At 35.6% G+C, this 22,706-nt stretch overlaps 1 protein-coding gene across 1 annotated transcript in view; it reads left to right on the top strand.

The window, feature by feature from the left end:
* The first annotated feature begins 1,362 nt into the window (after positions 1 to 1,362).
* The window catches only part of LOC129925296 (calpain-B-like), a 90,565-nt gene continuing 69,221 nt past the window's right edge, over positions 1,363 to 22,706 (top strand). The window contains exons 1-3 of the mRNA XM_056024823.1: positions 1,363 to 1,986; positions 13,165 to 13,234; positions 20,318 to 20,429. Of these exons, the coding sequence (XP_055880798.1) occupies positions 1,660 to 1,986; positions 13,165 to 13,234; positions 20,318 to 20,429 (509 nt within the window). The 5' untranslated portion in view covers positions 1,363 to 1,659. The remainder of the gene's footprint in view (positions 1,987 to 13,164; positions 13,235 to 20,317; positions 20,430 to 22,706) is intronic.

Raw genomic sequence — 22,706 nt, 5'->3', positions numbered from 1 at the left:
TCGTGATATGCATCTCCATCGCCTGTGACAACGCTGTCTAAGTAGGTGAACTTTACCTTATGTTCAAGCTCTATGTGACCAATACTTTCGAGGGTAGCCTACATGTTGACCTGTAGACAAAATCTTAATCCAAACCTCTTAAACATGAGAATGCTTTGAGAGTCAACCCTATGGACAAATTAGAAGCGGTGATCCTTAGCCAGTTTACAGCACACAGTGCTACACCCAGGCTAAATCTACGACGCCGCTGATACAAAACTGTATCTGGTACATGTCATTTCTATGAACACTCAGTTGCGTGGAGAGGATGTGGAACTGTTGTGTGGGCGACAATGTCCCGACCATAGCTAATGCCCAGGCATTCATCTCATTTCCATCAGATGAAATACAGTCGTTCTAGGACTGAAGGAGGCCAACAACAATGTTACGAGCAGATGAGACTCTTAAACAGACTCATATTTAGTATATTATGAGGACTTTAATCTTAATTCAACAAATAATAATATCCTAATACTAACATCGTTTACATTTCTCCATCATCTTTTTTGAAGTAACGTCTGTAACATATAAGATAAGAAGACGATTTCTAATCCTCCTCTATCTTTCCTTTTCAACACAAATTCGCACCATTCCACATTCACACTATGCTGCGAACGTAACAAACGACAACAAGAAGTTTTCTGTCGAATTTAAGCCCAGCCCAAATCAGTCTAAAACTAAATTAGATATTAAGCTTTCAAAAATGCAAAGATGTTTCTTAGATTTGTTTAACATAATACACAGGGGTAACAAATAATCTGTTCTATGAACTTTTCCTTCTTGTTATCTTTCCATAACTTCATAGGCTACATCTGGTTGAGAGGAAACATTGCATTAGTTAGTTACTTTCTAATGCTGTCAGGAATCAATGGTAGAATTCATGTTGATTATCTATTCCTAAAAAGCAGGCTTATTAGTACAAAGTTTGAAATTTAAGACACGTTTCAGTCCTATTTATATTTTCATATATAGGCATAATAGGCTAAGCTTTGAGAACAATATTTACTAAATCAAAATTAATCTTTAAAAAATCTAATAAATTAGAATTAATCTAAAAAAAATATATGAAAATATTTCTCACAAAAATAAAGATAGTATTAGATTTAGAGAATCTTGCCTTTAAAGTCCTGGATGGTGTATTATTATGTTATGACATAAACTGTAACCTATATGTAACATGATCTTAAGTTTAAGTATGCTAAAATGGATTTCTGAGGAATTCCAATTGCATGACATACACAAAAAAAAAAAATTCCGTCCTTGAAGAAAACCTCGTTGTTTTATATTTTTGTTGGGTGGGGGTGGGGAATCACTGACGTCTGCTAACTTAAATGCTTTTTCTCCGCTACTTTGAACTTGGTGCTAAACATTTGACGAGCTCAGGTTTCGAGAAGGAAACTTATTAAATATGAAGTCTAATGTTCATTCACGTCAAAGTTTTGAAAAACTGAAGTGAGAGGTTCATTTCATAATAAATTCTGCTGCGTGACAAGGAGAGTAAATTCAAAGGCTTATCCATCTATTTCTTTCAGAAATTTGACAATATTAGAGGACTTATTTCAGAAATTTAATAACACTACAGAGAATATATTTCAGAAATTTGGCAATACAAGAGAAAAGATGATCAGATACACACAGGGGTATCCATACTTACATCATAATCCTGGCATAATGGGAGGAGGCGGAATTGTAAACATAAATGCTGACATTTGTCTCAACTTTTCCAGCGGGAATAACTTTTACATAGGACAGACGATAGCTGGGCGAAACACCAGAGGGGATAGAAAAAATCCCTTTGCCAGTTTAGCCTACCAGAAATACGATGAGATCTTGGCCAAGTGCAAAGCAGAAGGCTTACTGTTTGAAGATCCCGAGTTCGAAGCTGTCAACACATCCATTTCCTTCAGTGGTGCTCCTCAACGGCAATATGAATGGAAGCGACCTAGAGTAAGTTTATGTTTTACTTATTGAGCTATGAGAAGTAGTTTGAATGACATTTCTATCACCTCTCTACTCTATACGTACTATACAATTTGTTTGAAACTCTTTTTTTATACATCATGTATATGTTATGCACTAACGCAATAAAAGACAAAAGCAATAGATGTTTGACTGTGGAAAATGATGTGATAAGAAGATGGACAGAATACTATTCAGAGTTGTATAACTCTAAAATCTCTGGGACCCAGAGCTACTAAATGTCTTGGCAGTATCTAACATCGACGAATATCCTACTCCTCGGTCGGAAGAAGCATCAGCCAAGAAAGCACCGAAAAAGTGAAATCAGCCGGATTTGACAACATTCTTATCTTATCTCATATAATACAGACAACAAAAACGATGATTACGTCCTACGCGTCATGCATTTCAGCTTTAGCTATCCCTTAGTCTGTTGGACCGTTGGGACACCAAGTAAGACTTGTCGACAGTCTTTTTCCATTGCTCTCTGTCCTTTGCCCTGTTTAGAACCTCTTTCAATGGCAGACCCGTCCATTCTTTTATGTTGTCCTCCCATCGCTTTTTCTGTCTGTCTCTTTTTCTTTTTCCAGGAAATGTTCCCTGAAGGAAGGTCTTTGCGAGCCACGAAGATCTTGTAATATGGCCATAGATTTTAAGCTTGCGTTTTTTCACAGTAGTTAGCAGGTCATCATGGGGTCTGATCGCTGCAGTAACTCTGTCTCCAATCTCTTGGTTTGTGATGCGGTCTTTGAATGTGATGCATAGGATCCTCAATTCCATTGCTATGATCCTCCTCTCTAGCTCTGCAGTCAGCGTCTAAGACTTACAAGCATATATAAATGTGGCTATGACTAGGGAGCGCATCAGTCTGATTTTGGTGTTGAGGGCTAAGCCTTTGTCTTTCCATATTATTTTAAGTTTTGAAAGGGCTGCTGTGGACTGTGCTATTCGGGCCAGTAGTTCGGGTTTTGTTCCCTTATCTGATACAATAGCTCCGAGGTATTTGAAGCTGGTAATGCTAGTTAGCTTTTCATCTCCAATACTGATGCCCTTTATAAAGCCCTGTTGGCTATTGGTCATAATTTGTTTTTTTTCTGCATTTTTTTGCATGCCATATGCTGCGGAAGTCTTGTCAATGCGCATCACCAGGTCAGCTAGTTCTTCTGTCCCTGCTAGGCCATCAATGTCATCTGCGAAGCGCAAGTTAGTAATTCTTCTTCCTTCAATGCTTACAGTACCTTCATAGCCCTCGAGAGCATCTTCCATTAACTTTTCAAGGAAGATATTGAAGAGTGTTGGTGAAAGTAGGCAGCCTTGTCTTACTCCAACTGTGGTTTTGAACCAGTCCCCAATATTATTGTTGAAGTACACCGCACTGGTGGCATCCTTGTAGAGGTTCTGGATAACTTTGACTATATTTTGATTAATGTTGTATTTTTATATATTAACCATTGACCTAAATCCTGCCAAGTCACTGGTTTTCTTGGCTAGCTCAGGCAACCCATTCCATGCTCTAATAGCATTAGGGAAGAAGGGGCATTTGTACAAATTTTTCTAGCAAATGGAACGAGGAATGTGCCTTTATCTTTGTGTCTTTCCTGGAGAACTTCTACAGGCTGGAGGAGAAACCATGATAAACGCCCTTTTAAAGATTTGCAACAAGATCTGGCAGTCAGGAGAATGGCCCAAGCTCTGGACGTAATCACTCATCACCAGTCTTCCAAAGAAAAGGCAATTTGCAACTCTGTCAAATCTACCGGACCATCAGCCTCATAAACCATCCCAGCAAATTCCTGTTAAAAATTTCAATACACCTGCTAATACCAATAGCAGACAAAATTATATCAGAAGAACAAGCGGGTTTTAGACAAGGTCGCTGCACAACAGAACAAACCTCTGGATTTTCTGCGAGAAATACCTTCAACACCTAAATAATCTTTTCATGTTTTTATTGATTTCAAGAAAGCTTTTGACAGAGTATGACATGGGACACGCTAGGCGACAAAGTAATCCATAACATCTACAAGCAGGCCACAAGTGCGGTGTACTTCTACAATAACATTGTAGGGTGAGACAAGGCGCCTACTTTCACCAATTTTTTCAATATCTTTTTTGGGGAAGATAATGGAATATGCCCTCGAGGGCTCTGATGGTACTGCAAGCATTGGATGAAGAAGAATTCCTAACATGCGCTTCCAGGACGACATAGATGGTCCAGTAAGACAGAAGAAAAACTAGCTGACCTAGCGCATAGACAAGACTTCCGCCTGCAATTGAAAGAGATTCTATACAAAGATAGAGACAGAGAGAAATAAAGTAAGATGGTCAACAGATCTTATGTGGTGTCCCAACTGTCCAACAGACTAAGGGATAGGTGAAGGTGAAGTTATGTAAAATACATTTTATTTTAGACTACCAGAAGTAGCCGCTATATCATCATACTCATGATGATGAAATAGGAATTTCAACAGAATTTTAAATTTTTGAGTTCAAAACGTGACATGCAGACAAACAGCACAAACCTTTTATCGGCTTTACTAAGAAAAATTCATTTTATTCCTAGGTAGTAGCTTCTAAGTACTATCTCTCTCGCTCTCTTTTTTTTTCTCTCCTAAAAATTGTGCATACTTACCTACAAGAATCGTAGTCCTGTAGCCTAAAATGTTAAGTTACTGTAGACTTAGCACTTGTAGCCCTACGAAATCAGTTTGAATTCAGATAACAGTGTAAGCAGGTCAGGAGGCGCAAGAGACCTTTTATCTGCTTAACATTAATTTATTTTACCAGTAGGCAGATGGTAGCGCTACTGGGTGGGCCCAATCTGTGCACCTTGGTCTGCGACCAAGGGGCTAGAGTCGCCTAAGCAACCAGACAGCACAATTAAACTAAGCTTACAAAAACTAGACTAACTAAGAAAAAGCAATAACGAAACTTTAATTGAAAATGGATAAAACAACACGATACTTTATTTACATGAAAAAAAAATCAATGATCAAATATGTACACAAACATGAACTTTACGAAAACAACTAAGCTAGAACAACTAAATAAACTAAAACTAAAATAAACTAAACAACTAATCAACTCTGCTATATCAAAGCACTAATATGATTAACCAACCAAGCCGAGTAAAACCACTAATTATCACAACCACAATAAACCTAAATACCCTACCAGACTTTAATTATCTTATCAATTAAAAAGCCCTGCGGCGATAGGCAAGTGGCGAAGTGGCAGGTGTGGATATACTGGCAGCCATTTAACAAAAAAACAAAAAAAAAAAACATTTCAACCAAGTCTAGAACTTATGTAGAGGCTGTGCTTAAGGCAGACATTGTCATTATGTGTTTGTGATGCCCTGTGAATAAACATCTATATCTTTGAGTTGCCTCCCTTAAGTTATTACACTATTACTCACTTTACTTTTAGGACTCTTGTGAACATACTAGGGTGATTCTATAACGGAACCCAACGCTTATAAATCAGAATTTAACTGTTACTATAACCTCTCATGTATTATGAACGAACTAAATAGTTGTGACATTTCATACTGTTGTGAGCTGGCGCTCATAGACCTATTTTTATCTGTATTTTAATTTGTTAAATTATTTAGGCCAGTGCTAGAAATATATAATTTAGTGTCTTTTCAGTTTGTATAGGCAGGGCCGGTCCTAGCCATTGCGGGGCTCTATGCGAAACGGATTGCGCGGGGCCTATTCTGGGTAGGGATAAGGATAATAAGTGAAAATTAAGATTTTGTATTAAAAAATAAATTCGCCTTTGCATTTTATACATTCTTAATTAAGTACAAAATCAAGATCAAAATAACTTTACTTTACGGGCCTTGTGTGTAGCGAAGTCATACAGTAGATCATCAAAATTCTGTTTCCTACATAGATGACTCTCAATAGCAAGAATTGCCACATTGTTCAATCTCTCTTCGTGAATTGTTGACCTTAAGTAATTCTTGATTAGTTTAAGACGCGAGAAACTTTTTTCACAAGATGCCACAGTTACAGTTCAAATCTCAGCTGCCAGAAGTAAATTGCAGTGTTCACAATTCTGTTGAAACATTTTATCCTGTAGCCATCTTCAGCTTTTCGATGTGTGAAGTTTTCCACAGATTTATCATACTGCCTTTTCCTTTGACTTTTGGCTGGAAAGATTGCAACAACATCCATGTTTCCAGCCAACTTCTTTTCGCTGTCACAAGAAGAAACAACAGGAAGAAACTTAAAAGGTGCATACACAACCACAAGCTCTTTCACATTAACCCTTATCTGAGAGATACCGATAACATCTGCTCGTTGTGACTTAAGTCTGGAGTACAATCCAATATTATTGCATTCTTGATGTCTCCAAGGATAAAATTCACCACAGCATCAGCTACTACAGTAATAAGTTCGTTATTAATCTTCTTTCCCAGGTAACGATCATGAAGTTATGCATTGGTAACACGCCGGAGTTGTTCCCCCATTACTGGATCAAACTTTGCCAGTAATTCTACTAGACCAGGAAATTCCCATTACTTGTCTCTTTAAGTCTTTCAATGGTCCTGTGATGATAGCTTCAAAAGGAAGGATGTGTTAATATTAGAAGATATTACGTCATTGTTTGTTGTTTATGTTTTATGCGAAAGCAAAGAATCGAACGGAAATAAAAAGTTATTTATATAGATCTATGTCTACCTTGATAAAGACAGTCTCGTTATTATCATTATTAATTAGTAACGTCTACAGTAATTTATTATTAATCTGTGACAACAGAACATGGTGTCAGATTTGGTTTCAAATCTTGTGTCAGATCTGGTGTTAGATTAGGTGTCAAATCTAGTGTCACATTGCTTTAAAGTGCTGGTAACAGGTAGATTTAGATCTAGTGGTTTCTAAATTGCTAAAAGTAAAAAAGTACATTTTATTTGTGGTGTCGTTAGTTCATGTTGTTAGATCTAGATCTAGACATAGAATCTAGAATCTGTAAGAATAATGGAATTATTCGATCCTCATAAATCGTTGTCACTAGACGGTAATCTATCTGAAAGATGGAAAAAATGGAGACAAAGTTTTGAACTGTTTATGGTCGCCACTGAAAAAAATACGAAGCCCGAGCCAGTGAAGAAAGCTTTATTGTTACACCTGATCGGTGAACCCGCTCGAGACATCTACAATACTTTTCAAGTATGTGAAGATGAGACTGTAGACAAAGTAATTGAAAGGTTTGAGAATCATTTTTTGCCTAAGTCCAATACTGTGTATGACAGATTTAAATTCTTCTCAAGAAAGCAGAAAGATGGAGAAACGTTTGAACAGTATTATACTGAGTTAAAGAATTTGGCAAAAGAATGCAAGTTTGACAACATTCGAGATGAACTCATCAGAGATCGATTGGTATGTGGCATACAGTCGGATCGAGTGAGAGAGAGACTTCTGAGAGATGTAGACTTAACTTTAGAGAAAGCAGCAAGCATAATTCGTGCTGACGAGCATACCCAGAACCAAATGATAGATATGACAGGACTACATGTGGATGCTGCTAATAAATTAAAGAAGACAGAAGTAGAAAGCCAGTCAAAACCTCACAGGGAAAAATGGCAAAGAATCATGTCACAAGTTTCATTAGAGATTGCAGATCTTGTGGTGGATCTCACAGAAAATACAATTGCCCAGCATTCGGACAGACATGCCGAAAATGTAAAAGAAGAAATCATTTCGCTGTAAAATGTCGTTCGAAACACTTCAAGGCTGTTGATTCACTGGAAGATGAAAGTAAGGCAAGCCAAGTAACTGAGTTGTGGTTTGAGGCAATTGGTACTGACAACAATGTCAAAGTTTGGATGGTTGATGTCAATATTATGGGAAAAATAGTCAAAATGAAGATTGACACAGGAGCACAAGCCAATGTGATATCAGAGTGAACATGGAATACTTTAGAAACTGATACTCAGTTAAAGAATTCAAATACTACCCTACGAGCATTGGGGGATGAAGCATTAGAACTGAAGGGAGTTGCATCGGTCACATTTAAAGTCGGCGATGTAGAAGTTAAAGATGATCTGTACGTGATCAAGAAAAGTATAAATCCTATACTAGGTCTGAAGACATCTATTGCTTTAAAACTAATTGAGGCAAAGAGAAATGTCGAAGTACACGATGTCAAGCAACAAAATGAAGTTCCACGAGTGTTGATGAAAAAATATACTCAAGTATTCGAAGGACTCGGTACATACAAAATGAAGTATCACATTAAACTGACGTCAGATGCAAAACCAGTTATTCAATGTGCGCGCAGAGTTGCACCATCACTCTATGAAGAATTAAAAAGAAAACTCACACAAATGCAACAAGATGGAGTGATCACAGAAGTTGATGAACCAACAGAATGGGTTCATAACTTGGTTATAGCAAAGAAGAAAGATAATTCTTTGAGGTTGTGTTTAGATCCCCGAGAACTGAACAAATATATAATGAGAGAACATTTCACTATACCAACATTTGATCAAATCAATAGTTCACTGGGAGCAGCAAAAGTGTTTAGTATACTTGATCAAAAGGATGCATATTGGCAAGTTGAGTTGGATGAACCAAGCTCTTATTTATGTACATTCAATACTCCGTTTGGAAGATACAGATTCTTGAAAATGCCTTTTGGAATATCCTCAGCTAGTGAAGTATTACAGAAACGTGCTTATCAAGTATTCGGAGACATCCCAGGTGTACATATCATGTCAGATGACATGCTGAAAAAGAACATGATCAAATTTTTGAAAAGGTTCTGGAGAGAGTTAGAAAGAACAAGATACAATATAAACTTTCTGGTGTTAATTATCTCGGAAGACAAATTGGAGCAGATGGTATTCGTCCAGATCCAGCTAAAATCAAAGCAATAATGGAGATGCCAGCACCAACAGATCGAACAGGAATTCAAAGACTGCTAGGGATGTTGAATTTTCTGTCAAGTTTTATTCCAAACATGTCAACAATTACCAGTCCGTGAATTACTAAATAAAGATGTATTGTGGCAGTGGAATGCAGAGCAAGAAAATGCTTTCCAACTAATAAAGAAAACACTTAGTGAAGCTCCAGTTCTGCAATTGTTTAACCCTGAAAAGCCAGTTACTATTCAGTGTGACGCTTCTTCTAAAGGGTTGGGAGCATGTTTAATGCAAGAAGACAAACCAGTTGCGTATACGTCAAGATCATTGACAGAAACAGAGTGCAGATATGCACAAATAGAAAAGGAAATGTTAGCTATAGTGTTTGCAGCTGAACATTTTCACCATTATATTTTTGGAAGAACTGTGACTGTACAATCAGATCACAAACCTTTGCAAACTATTGTGACTAAGCCTTTACATAAGATTTCACCAAGACTTCAGTTGATGATGTTAAGACTGTTGAGATATCAATTAACAGTAACTTACACTCCAGGTTCAAAAATGCAAATAGCTGATACGTTATCGCGTGCGTACATCAATGGTCAAGAACAATCAAATTCAAATGATGACATGGTTATGAGAATTCATAGCGCAACAGCACAGTTTCCTGGAAGTGATCAGAAGATTATTGAAATTAGAAGGAAAACTGAATCTGATGCTAAATTAAAACTTGTAATTAATTATGTCAGAGAAGGTTGGCCAAAGATAAAAACTCAAGTTCATGAAACAGTGAAAGTGTATTGGTCATTTAAAGACAGTATTCATGAAGAGAATGGAATATTGTTTTATGAGAACAGAATTATAATTCCTTCAAGTTAGACAAATGAAATTCTCGACAAGTTGCACTTAGGTCATTTTGGTCTTGAGAAAACCAGATCCAAGGCAAAACAGAGTGTGTTTTGGCCAGGATTGTCCAAAGATATTTTTTCGACAATAATGAAATGCGCAACATGTGCAACGTTCAAAAGAAATAATGTGAAGGAAAAATTGCTACCTCATGCTGTACCAGACAGACCATGGAAAAAGATTGCGACAGATTTGTTTGAATGGCGAAACAATGACTATTTGCTTGTTGTGGACTATTTCTCTAAATACCCTGAAATAAAACGACTGGAGAACAAAACAGCAGAATGTGTTATCAGGGCAATGAAAGGTATTTTTGCTAGACATGGCATACCAGAAGAAATAGTGAGCGACAATATGCCATTCAATAGCTATCAATATAAAGAGTTTGCTTCTGAATGGGGTTTCAAGATAACAACATCAAGTCCCAGGTACCCTCAATCAAATGGACAAAGTGAGGTGTATGTTGGTATCGTAAAGCAGATATTCAACAAAGCATACAAAAGTGGGAAAGATCCATATCTCGCTATGCTCGAGTATAGAAATACTCCGATAAGCGGACTGCTTTATTCGCCATCACAACTGCTGATGAGTAGAAGACTCAGGGACATCATTCCAACTGATCCCAAACTATTGAAACCATCGGTAGCTGAAAATGCAGAGACATTACTCAACGAACGACAGAGGAAAAGCAAAGTGAAATACGATTCAAAAGCAAGGTTACCTAAAGACGGGGAGAAGGTGAGAGTTCGTCTAGGACAAACATGGCAGAAAGCAGTCGTCATTAAGAAACATCCATCATCCAGATCTTACATCATAAAGACAAATGATGGGAAAACATACAGACGAAATCAACGGTTTTTAAACAAGAGCTACGAAGAAGACATCTCTGGGTACTATGACACCGACGAAGACAATGAACAGCAAACTGTTAGAACAAACGGAACAGACAATTATAAACCAACATCTAGAGAACTTGCTGTGCCGGTCAAGACAACCAGAAGTGGTAGAGTTGTCAAAATTCCTTGTAAATATAAGTATTAAGAACTTTAAAAGGAAGGATGTGATAATAGCTTTAAAAGGAAGGATGTGCTAATATTAGAAGATATTACGTCATTGTTTGTTGTTTATGTTTTATGCGAAAGCAAAGAATCGGACGGAAATAAAAAGTTAGTTATATATGTCTACCTTGATAAAGACAGTCTCGTTATTATCATTATTAATTAGTAACGTCTACAGTAATGTATTATTAATCTGTGACAACAGAACAGGTCCCTCTGAAAGCTAAATTGCGCTTCGCTAGAAATTGTACAATTGCAACTAGTCCAACGTTTAGTTTCAGAATAAAGCATCTCCTGGTGAACTTTGTCAATGCCTGTTTTTTTTTTTTTACTTAGTCTTGCTCCAGCTTCACAGCAGCTGGTCATGGCGTCTAAATGCCTTTGTGATTTTTGTTTATGCTCTGCTAGCCTTGTGGTACAGCTTTGCCACTGATCAAATCCTTCATTTAGAAAGGAACTTTTTTGTTTTTCCAGTAGACGACAGTAGAAACAATAGATCTTGTCTGCTGACACAGAATATATCAGCCAAGGACGCAAAACACTTTCACCATTACTCAGGTTTGGTTTGCAATTCACTTAAGAGAAATGTCTACCATCCTTATTTTTCGGAAAATTCTCCAAAGTAATCTCAGGTGGACCTTTTTGTAATAAATAGTCAATACAAGATTTTTCCATTTTTTCTAGACACATGGAAGGATAATCCAGATTTCTCAACGAATCGACCACATTTAGCTTATTATCTATAAGTACATGTTGATCGGTTATTACATTATTGCCTTCATATCTTACGACATGTTGATCAGTTGTTAGTGTTACATCATTTTCTTCGTCTCTTACGACATTCACCACTGCAGTTTTTGCATCCTTCATAGAATCTGTTTCAGCTGTCTCACTAGAAGTGATTATGTTCTCATTTTCGGGTTTTGATCATTTTAAAAACGTATTCTAGTTCTATTGGAATTTTCGTTTCGGTTAAAATTCGCTTTTTTTTATTCGCGTAAGATTTGTGTTTTCCATATAACAATTTTGTCTAATTTTCAGGAAATTTTAAAAATAATTTCCACGACTTTTTCGTATATTTTGCATCATTTTGCAATTACAGATATACTTAGCGCGGGGCCCATGAAAGCGCGGGGCCCACTGCGGCCGCATATGTTGCAGTGGCTTAAGACCGGCCCTGTGTATAGGTCAGTGCTGAGTATATTGTAATTTCCGCAATTTATAACCTTCTGCTAGTTATAGTTTTTTTATATTTTGTGTTTTACCCGTAGACCACCTACGCAAAGCAAGAGAAAAAACTAAACTCAAATCCATTTGCAATGTCTTCGAAGTTTCTTGAAAATCACATGGAAAGAAAGAGTGTGCAATACTGAGATCCTTGCGCGAATAGATATTTCCAGCAATGCCCAGCATCTTTACAGCCCTCAGACAACGCCACTTGCGCTGGCTTAGACATGTTTGCCGGATGGAGGACAATCGCATCCCGAAAGTCATTCTCTACGGACAACTCGCGACTGGCTCAAGAAAAACTGGTCGCCCCCACCTCCGTTACATAGATGTAACAAAACGGGACCTCAAATCAGTAAACATCAATACTGACCATTGGGAAGACATAGCTCTAGACCGCACCAGATGGAGAGAGACAGTGACCAAGAAAGCTATGGACAGTGAAAGAACATGGGCCTCAGCTCTGGAAGAAAAACGTACAACACGAAAAATGGCCAGCTTCTCTATCACCGAAATGAAAGCCACTTTAACTTGCGATATTTGTGGACAGGAGTGTCTCACCAAAATTGGGCTCCACAGCCACATGAAAAAGTGTTCAAAATGAACCATAGTCTTTCTACGACTGAAAGAGGCCAACTATGTGTCAATTTTGGATTAAATTTGTCATTTGTATTCTCAACAAAACCTTTATATATACAGCAATACTATTAGTTTAGTAGGAAACAAATGTTTTATATTGAGATGAAAATTACTTTGTTCTTTGCCTCTCTCCTGATGTCTTGCTAAGAACAGCTGCTGACCGGGAAAAGCGGAGGGATTTGGTTACGCGAGCAGTCACAACACCAATACGACTAAAGTCAATGGACAGCTGAGATACTGAAAATATTTTGTGTTTTTTTCACTTTGTTTTAAGATTGAAGAATGACAAAGCTTGTAAGACAAGAAGCCAATCTAAATGGTTTCATTTAATTATGTACATATTACATTTCTTTGTGGGTTTTTTTCTCTGACCTCTACTCTTTTTTTTATAGCTAACTCACATAGATCTGAACGAGTGATTCGGTTCATATTTTTTTTTAATTGCTGTGATTTTTTTCCCAGGAAATCTGTTTCAACCCACAATGGATCTCTCAAGGTGCCAGTAGGTTTGATGTCTGTCAAGGGGAATTAGGTAACCTTTCTTTTTCTTAAAAAAATTTATAAGAAGTGGGCCTACTTCCTTATTTTTATATGTGCATTTATATATCCTGGTTATGGTTGAGTGATTTATTTAAGTAGCGTCTGTAACTATTGGGAGTGTAGAGCACTAATGCAAAGTTTAATGTCCTTTAAAAAAAGAATTTTAAAGTTTATCTAGAAAAATAAAATTGTCTTTCACAGTTAACAGTTAATTGGTCAATGTAAGTTCTGCTACATTACCATGAACGAGTCTACCGTTTATAAATGATACAGCGCAATAGATGTTATTATTTTTTAAAATAAGTTATGAAACTAAAACATTAGCATGCAAATCTTCATTGGAAGCAACAACAAAAGGTCCAGATATTTTTAATGAATTTGTAGAAGGTTAATGAATTAGAAACACCTACGATAAACTGAGCTCCAAATTTCATAGGGAAATTATTTGGATTTGTGGGGATTTCAATCAAATATGCCACCAAAATAAATGTTTCCTGTATCAAGACATTTTCTGTAAATAGACTAAAAATAGTAATCATTAATGTAATAATAAAGCTTGTAAAGACTATTTGCTCTCGTGGGCATAAAGACAATTACAAGAGTTATTTTATTCTCTGCAATCTTAATACCCTGATGGACTTTACCACACGACTTAGTGTAGGACGCGTCTTCAAAGAGAGTTTGGGCGCTATAAAAAAGTAGTGTCTTTTCACAAATTTTCTGTCACATGAACAAATTAAATTTTAAGATACTTGCAAGTCAATTGATTAATGATATCTTTGGGGCCACTTTAAATATTTCAAACAACAACTTTAAAAAAAAAATTACATTTGTTTATTGACATACCGAGAGCTAATTACGATATTTAATTATTGTAAAACTACTGTAAGAAAGTTGTTTATTATATTTTTATTATGCTTATGAATTTTAAAAAAATATTTAGTATCACGTAAGATTATTACAATTAGAAACAGACTGACGTACACACACTTCATAATGGAACCAATGGACCGATTATCTGCGGCCTAATTATTCAGGGCAGAAATTTCAAGACCTGAATAACACCGCATCTCATGGGTGGTAGTTTAAACATTGCAATTTTAGACAACAAAATGTAGGTTCACGTCCTCTTTGCTAGCTAGGGGTCTGTAGTAGCACTGCAGGCGCTCCCAGCAGGATCCAAGGTGGGCGCCAAGCATTTTCATGCATTTATTAGCCTCAGGGACTCTTCTTGCGTCTATAACGCACTATTTTCCTGTTCAAAGATTGCAGCTCAAAGAAGAAAAACATTAAAATAAATACTTTAAAAAAAATAGTTACATCAATTAGTTTGGACCAATTACAAAGGGGACTAATTCAAATTGTACCACCACATCTATAAAGTACAATTTCTTTCGAGATAGCAAACAATATAATTAAATAACAATAGTTGATAAACTAATTGTTTTTTTTTAAATTATTATTGATTCTTGTGTTCTAAGGTAAAAGAAATAATTGTGCAAATTTTCAACCTGATCCGAGATTGGGTGTGGGAGAAATAACATGTACAAACCTTTGACCAGACAGAAAGACAGAATGAGTTGATAGAAGCTTTGTCATAAAATATATATTAAAAAAAGGTAAACACTGGTAAGTTCATTCTTGTGTTCAGCAAAACTTCTTGTAGCTGGCCTGTACCTGATCTGTTGGCCAAAAATACTTCAACAGAAAGGGGGTGCGTTACTCAGAAGAAATGGGTCTAATCTGATGTAAGACGGTAGTAGACTAGAGAGTCGCTTTGGTGAGAACTCGTTAAAATGTCTTAAGAAAAACCTTGAAGCGATTTTGTTGCTAACGTCTTATATTTATATGGCTCCTTCTGTCTCGGAAGACAATGGATGCGCCCAGATAACGTTTTACGGGAGAAAATAAGAAAGGTTAAACTTAGGAGAGAAATCGTTTTGCATATTAAAATTTTGTTGTGTTAATTAATTAATACTTCAATATGGATTTATAATTACAATGCAAGTTGGCTACAAACATTGGGATATGTGGCCGAGAGACTTAAACCACTTGTGCTTGGCTTGGCTTGGCTACCAAGGGAGTTCGAAGTTCGACACTCGACTCGGGCAGAATTATAAGCAACGAAAGAGTTGTGCTATATAAAAGCTATTTAAAAAAAAAATTAATCCATAAAAAACTAAGACCTTTTTAATGAAATTTCAACCAAAATTATTTGTAGCAAAATAATAATAAAAATAAAATATTTAGAGTTCTAAATGTAAATAATAAACCTTTATAAGAATGTTCGGGTATTTTACTATATTGTCACTTTTTTTTTTCTGCGGCCAACATCACAAGTGACGCCATTGAAATGCAATATATATATATATACCACTTTGTCATCCAGGGGGCTGAGGGCTTTGCACTGGGGTTTTGTGCCTCCTCATGAGGCTGGTGAGACCTATGTGAGCTCGGAATGTTCGGCTGCACACTGGCCAGGTTATTCCAGCTGGAGCTAGTGTCATTGGCCTTGCTTTTCTTCTCTGGCGTTTTTCTTCTGCCAGCGTGGTTCTCTTTTCCTCAGCAGCTTGTGCGCCAGTTTTCACAGCGCGACGCCATGATGCTCTGTCATATAATGCAATATAAATCAGAATCATATTGATTGAGGACAAACACAATTTAACATTATAGTTATATCCGTTTCTGTTTGCCAAGGCGGACAGGGAAATGCCGGGTAGCTGGTAGACTACCGGTGGGTCCGCTACTTGTGTGCTGCTTTAAATGACAATATAGGTTGGAAGAGAAGTGTAAACAGTAAGTAGGCCTATATTTAAACATCGGCTTCTTCAAAATGCGAGATTCTTGGCAGAAAATAGCAAGAAAAGCTTTTAAAAAATATTTAAAAAAAAACAAAGCAAATAAAAAAACAACAACAAAGCTTAGGTATGAAATGCAATAGTATCAATTACTTTGGATCATTCATGATATTATATTTGTAATAGATCTATACCATCAAACAATAAATCTGTGCGATTAATAATATTTGCACCAATTGTTTTGTTTAGCGCAATTTCATGCTTTTAGCTTTCTCACTAAGCTAAGATCCTAACCCTTATCTGGACCAGCTGGGAAAATGGGGGTTGGGAAGAAAGGGATATCTGTGTGGACCTTACTGTAATTGGCTTTTAAAAGCGTTTTTAAAAAAATACAAATAAATAAACTTAAGGACCAGAATTTGAACTCGTGACTCAGGTCGACGTGCTAACTACTCTGCTAGTGAGGTACTTATGACTAGAGAAGATTGTAGAGTTACGGTATAAATAGTTTAACACAATTTAAAGGGGAATAATTCAGCTTATATCACCACATCAGTCAAGTAAAATTTCTTTCCCTTGTTCGAGATACTAAAAAAGTAATTAATTACCAATAGTTAATTAACTATTTTTTAAAAATTGATTCATGTTTTGTCATGTAAAAAAAAATAATTGTGCAAAATAGCAGCTTGATCCGAGACTGGGTGTCGGAGAAATAACTTGTACACATTTTTTTACTAGACAAAGTGAGTTGATAGAAGCTTTGTAAAAATGTAAAGGGAATGAATTAGAAATTAAAAGTTTTTATGCCATTTCCGCAAACTCACGGTTTCAAAATCTATAATCTACAAATAAAGGAGCTTTTCCATATTTGAGTTGTCTGTTATTAAAAAAATTATTATTAACAACGTTTAAGAAATTCAACAAGGGGACGTCGTTTCGTCTTTTAAGCAGAACTTTTTTGTTCATGACATACGCTAGTAGCAGAATTCATTCAAAACGTTTGCTAGACTTTGCCACATTATAACTTAGAATGGACAAATATTTCTCGAGTAAAGTGTAGTCGTTTTATTGACGTCTTGTGTGTAAACTGAATATGCCCGCTACAAGACGACTAGCTGACTAGCTGAATACGACGATCTATCTCTTTTCAAATTTACATTACCTTATTGCCTCGAATGTTTCTCACGATTTAATTATACTAATAAAGAGTTGTAATTTAGCTTTATACGTTGTTAGCAAAAAAACGAATCTGGGTTTTTCTAAACTATGACACTTAGTGTAATAGTAAAACAGCACCTACCTAAATAAATTGTAAATAGACAGCAAATACCTATATTTATTGTAGTATATATAGGACTGTGGTTTTATATTATATAACCTTCGTAACTTCTTCTATAGAAGCTATAGACCTAGAGAAATGACTTTTATAATTTCTTTAACTGAAAAATTGGGCTATTCGCGTCTGACACATATAGAAAAGGCACATCAGCGAAATGGCATATAAAGCGAAAACCTCCCCGTAATTTTAATCCATTCTTATTTATTTCAAAAGTAACTGCAGAACTAATAAAATGGTATTACAAAGACTCCATTTTTCTACATTTCCCACATATTCACTTTCGTTTTCCCTCATACAATAAAGCATAGCAGAAGGTGAAAGTTGACATGTATGGAAATTTCATTGCCAAAACGTTTCCGGATGAACGGGAATAGGTCCGAAATTAAGGCGATTTTAAAGCACCAATGGACATCGGCCGAAAAAAATTCGCATATTGTACTTCTAAATAGATGAGGAAATAGTTAGCTATAATAGCTAAGGCTATTTATTCCGTTGAAAAAAAATATTATGGGGTGTTCGCTCAAAATGACCTTTTAACTGAAAACCTATTCAGCGAAAGCCCCTATAATAAGCTTAAAAAGCCATTTAATGATAATTTAGTGACTGATTTAATCTGTTTTTCTTTTTGTCTTATCTATTGTTATTGTTTGTAAACTGAAATATTAAAATAATAAGCCTATTTTTAACCTTAACCAAATGTATTCAATTTCGAAGATTAAGGATGAGTGCATTACGTGTTTCACATGACTACGCCCAGTTACGACCAGCATATTTTCCCGCATTTTCTTTCCGTCTAAAATGTTTGACTCGCAGCTCTCCAACAGTCTCTCAGAGGTCATATGCTGACAGTTAGTTTCCTCTGTGCCAGTGAGGGTGAAATGACGCTTCAGTTGATCTTAACAGCGCTTAGGCCTATACGGGGGATGGGGGATGGGGGACCTCTGTTTTGCCGTCCCCTTTTTTTTTTAACTGGCTGGTTAACCTCTTGTTACTAATTAATGATATTAATATGTGTATAAATGTTTAAAAGAAGTGCAGATTTCATTTTCACAGGGTTCCCCCACCATTCTGAGATTAAGATTTCAGGAGATTTCCAAGAGTTTTCCAGGAGAAAATATTCGATTTCAGGAGCGGAAAAAAGGCGAACTATATATTTAGTAATAAATATAAGAATTATCATATAATATACATGTATATAATTACAAGATCTCTCCTGAGCCTTTCGTCTCCATGCCCGAAACCCAAGCTGTTGTAGATCTGTCTCCATACATCATCAATCCATCGCATTCGGGATCTGCCTTTGGGTCAATCAGCGCGCGCGTGTGTATGTGTGTGTGTGTGGGGGAGATCGATTTGATGGTGATTAAGTGCACTGAACATGTGTTATTTAAAAAAAATAGCCGCAGTTTATGAAATGGAGAGTAAAACGACGTGGACTAGCCTATAGGGAGGAGGCGAGATAGAGTTTTCTAGTTTCTTTCTTTAAAAAAATATTTGATCGCAAGTTTCGTAGGCTATATATAGACATCAGTTACAAGCAGATTTATCGACGGTCGAGGGTTCAAACCCTGCCCGCTCCCATCCCCCGTCGTCCTGCGGGAGGTTTGGACTAGGAAGTAAACTATCTTCAACTCTGAAGGAACATCCGAAACATGTAAAACAAACAAACAAAGAGAAAGGAGATGTGGAGCACAAAAAAATTGAAAACAAATTTAGGCCTAATGCCACAAGGAGGACAAAAGTTATAATGCTTCATGGAAGAAGTTAGATGATAGAACTAATTGAAGCATAATTTCCTATATGTCCACGTCTGTATTATATAAGATAAGATAAGATGTTAACATGCTATTTCGCTATTTTTTACGGCCTTTCGCTCATTATGACTCCCGCGAAAATTGCGTTCGCTGATTATGTCCGACCCCTAACGTAAGTTGACTTGAATTATAAATTTAATAGCTGATATGGAAAAAAGAGTCAAATTTAGTTTTATCGCCCAATAGCTGAGGAGTCCGCAGATGTTTTCATTTTTTAATAAGTTTAACCATTGCGGAGTTATAAATTCTAAACTAAAAACTGGCACAAAGGCGTTCGCCATTGGTCCTTCACAAATATATATTTTGTATGTCTATGGCAGCAAGAAAGCCCATTCATCCTTATTACAAAATAAAGAATATATAGGCCTATCCATAGCCTGGAAACAAATCAATGGGTGTAGCCGGGACAATTGCTTACATATGAATAGTTTCAATATAATAAATAATTCAATTGGAACTAATATTAAATTTGCTTTTGTAATAGATCTATAAACTTTTAGTTGGTTACTTTTTTAAATTTTATAAAGCTTACCAGATATTCTATTGTAAAGTGGCAAGAATTATAAATTCATGTATAAATGTGTAGAGTTTTGGAAACCTTACGAAGTTCTACAGTTAATTAGCACATGTACAAATAGGTGTCCATCATAAGCCATGCATTTAGTGGGCCGGATACTAGGGCCTATATATTAATACCACGGCTGATTTTGACACAAATTCCTCTGGGTGGTTGATGTCAAAGATTTGAGCCTCAGCAATGGAAGTGCTTCTTTCAAAAGATATGAATTGAAATTAATTAATTCTCTCAGCTAGGTTTCTCCAGAATTATCATTCTTTTAAAAATTAATTCCCTTTGATATAGATCTATTTGTAATAGAATAAAACATACCTTGCATACCTATAGTTCTAATATATATATATATATATATGTGTGTGCGTTAGTTAAAGAAAAAGGTGTTTTGCCAAACGTGAACTTAAATATTACTCTAGCTATATAGCTTAGTTATTCTTGTAAAAATAAGTCTATTGGAATTTTATTGAGCACTTTTTACTGTTCATAACATTGATACCTGCATTAAAAAAAATGCATTTTAATATTAGGAGCCTACTTTTCCTGTGTTTAGGTGACTGCTGGCTCCTGGCTGCTGTTGCCTCTCTTACATGCAACCCAAAGTTGTTTGAAAATGTGGTGGACTCTCGACAATCTTTTACAGAAAACTATTGTGGTCTTTTCAAGTGAGTTATATGATCTGAGTTTCTTCACATCAAGTTTAAGAAAAAAAAAAAGGTTTTTAGTTGGGTTAGATCAACCTGTGATCATTCTTGAACTTAGTTTTTCATAGTTAAGGTATGTGTGCTTCTAATCCACTAGCGGATCCAAAACTTTGGAGTAGGGGGGGGGGACGATGTTTTTTCCAGATTTTTCGCTTTCAGAAAAGAAAAAAGTAGCCGTTGCATCAGAACTTTGAATGGTCTAAAATATTGTGATGTCGGATTTTCACTATCTTTTCTAGTTTATGAGATCTAAACGGGACGGACGGACAGACGAACAGACATTTCACACAAAACTAATAGCGTCTTTTCCCCTTTCGGGGGCCGCTAAAAATGATGCCTAGGACATTAAATTACTAATAATCCGGTACTTTTATACAAATACAGTCCGCGCTATTTTATCTTGCGCTATTTTGTCGGGAAATTTCGCGCAATTTTGTTGGCGCTATTTTTTCCGCGCTAATTAGACGAGTCACCTTTGACAATACATCACTATAGTTTGATTATCGATATCTAATTGTTCCGTATTTTCATCTTTTAAAAAATTTCAAAAATATCAACTATAGGTTGTTAAGGGCTTTAAAAAAAGAAAGTAATGTACTAGAAACGAACATTTAAAATCACTTTTTAGACTTATTTTACATTTAATTTTCTTGCTGCAACATAAAAAATGTTTTTTAGTCGATAAAGAAAGTTCCGGATTTTGTTTTGAAAAGAAATCGACGTACATTACTTACATTTTCTTACAAATCGTTGCCAAACATTTCCGAATTTTATTTAAAAATCTACTAACGCCAAATAACTGTTTGAAATCCATCTTCTAATTAATAAAACAAATAATCTTCTCATTTACGAAAAAATATTGTTCCGGATTTTTATTAAAAATATTTAAACTTTATTTTTATGTAAAATCTCACTTCTCTCTCACAGTATATGTAATTTTCTAGCTAAAACGTTACAAAATCTATCGCTAATATTATGTCCAAATATGAAAGAAAAATAACTTCAAAACACAAAAGTATAGCACGAAAATATCTCTCCAAGGCTGTGGTACATCTAATTTTTATACGAGACCATCCAAAAATTTAATTAACGGTATTACATTTGTCAGGAATTCTCTTTATCCTCTTACTATATATACAAACATCCGGAACAATCTATTATATATACTTAAATCTATTGCGTTCATACTTAAAAATATTGCGATGTTTCGAAACGAAAATTAAAGGTTAATCAAATTTTCAATAGCATTTATTTGTTGTTTTTTTATATTAAGATGACGGACAGACAGACTAACAGACAAAACGCAAAAAAATGCGGCTTTAAACTTTTTAAAATAAATTCTATTAAAATTCAGTGCACCAATGTCTATGAACCCTCGTTAAATATATCGTGTTAATAAAGACATTTTTTGGTACTAGCCTATTGTGTCGAAATGGAGTTTTTTTCCTTTGACGTCAAGCAAATAGATTCTTTAAATGTAATGCTAAAAAACTCGGTGAAACAATGTCTATAAACCCTCGAAAAATTGCTTGTATTGATGAAGGCATTTTTTATTGTAACTAGGCCGTGTGAGGTAGTGTTTTTTTTTCTTTTACGTCATATGGAGTTGAATGTTTCAATGAAATGCTAAAAGAACTCACTCGGTGCACCAATGTCCATGAGCACTCAATAACTGGCTCGTTTTCATGAAGTCTTTTTTTTTTTAGTCTAACTAGGCCGTGTGACGTAGTGGATTTTTTTCCTTTGACGTCATATGGTGTTAATTCTTTAAATGAAATGCTAAAAGAACTCTGTATAATAATATTTATTAAACCTCGTAATCTGACTCTTATTAAAAAAAAGACATAATATAATATAGATTTTGTATACTAGATCTAGATTTTTATACTAGATTTAGATTTATATTCTAATTAAAATCATTGTAGATTCTAGATGTAGAATTTCTTGAACTAGTTTAGAATGTTTGTTGTTTTACATGTTTCGGATGTTCCTTCAAAGTTGAAGTCCAAACAATCTACCGCAGGACGACGGAGGATGGGAGCGGGCAGGGTTTGAACCTGGGACCATCGATAAATCCAAACAACAGTCCAGCTTGTATAATGCACGATCTATAATTTCAATTTCTAGAATTAAAGTGTAGATTTTTACTTCCAAATGTCTAGATCAATATTGCAATGTTATGAAGTACTAAAACTAATTTACTATTTTTAAATTTAGTATTGCATTCAGTCTATTAAT

Source organism: Biomphalaria glabrata, chromosome 3 (genome assembly GCF_947242115.1).
Source record: "Biomphalaria glabrata chromosome 3, xgBioGlab47.1, whole genome shotgun sequence".
In the NCBI taxonomy this organism is placed as follows: Eukaryota; Metazoa; Mollusca; class Gastropoda; family Planorbidae; genus Biomphalaria; species Biomphalaria glabrata.
This window is presented reverse-complemented; position numbering and strand designations above follow the sequence as displayed.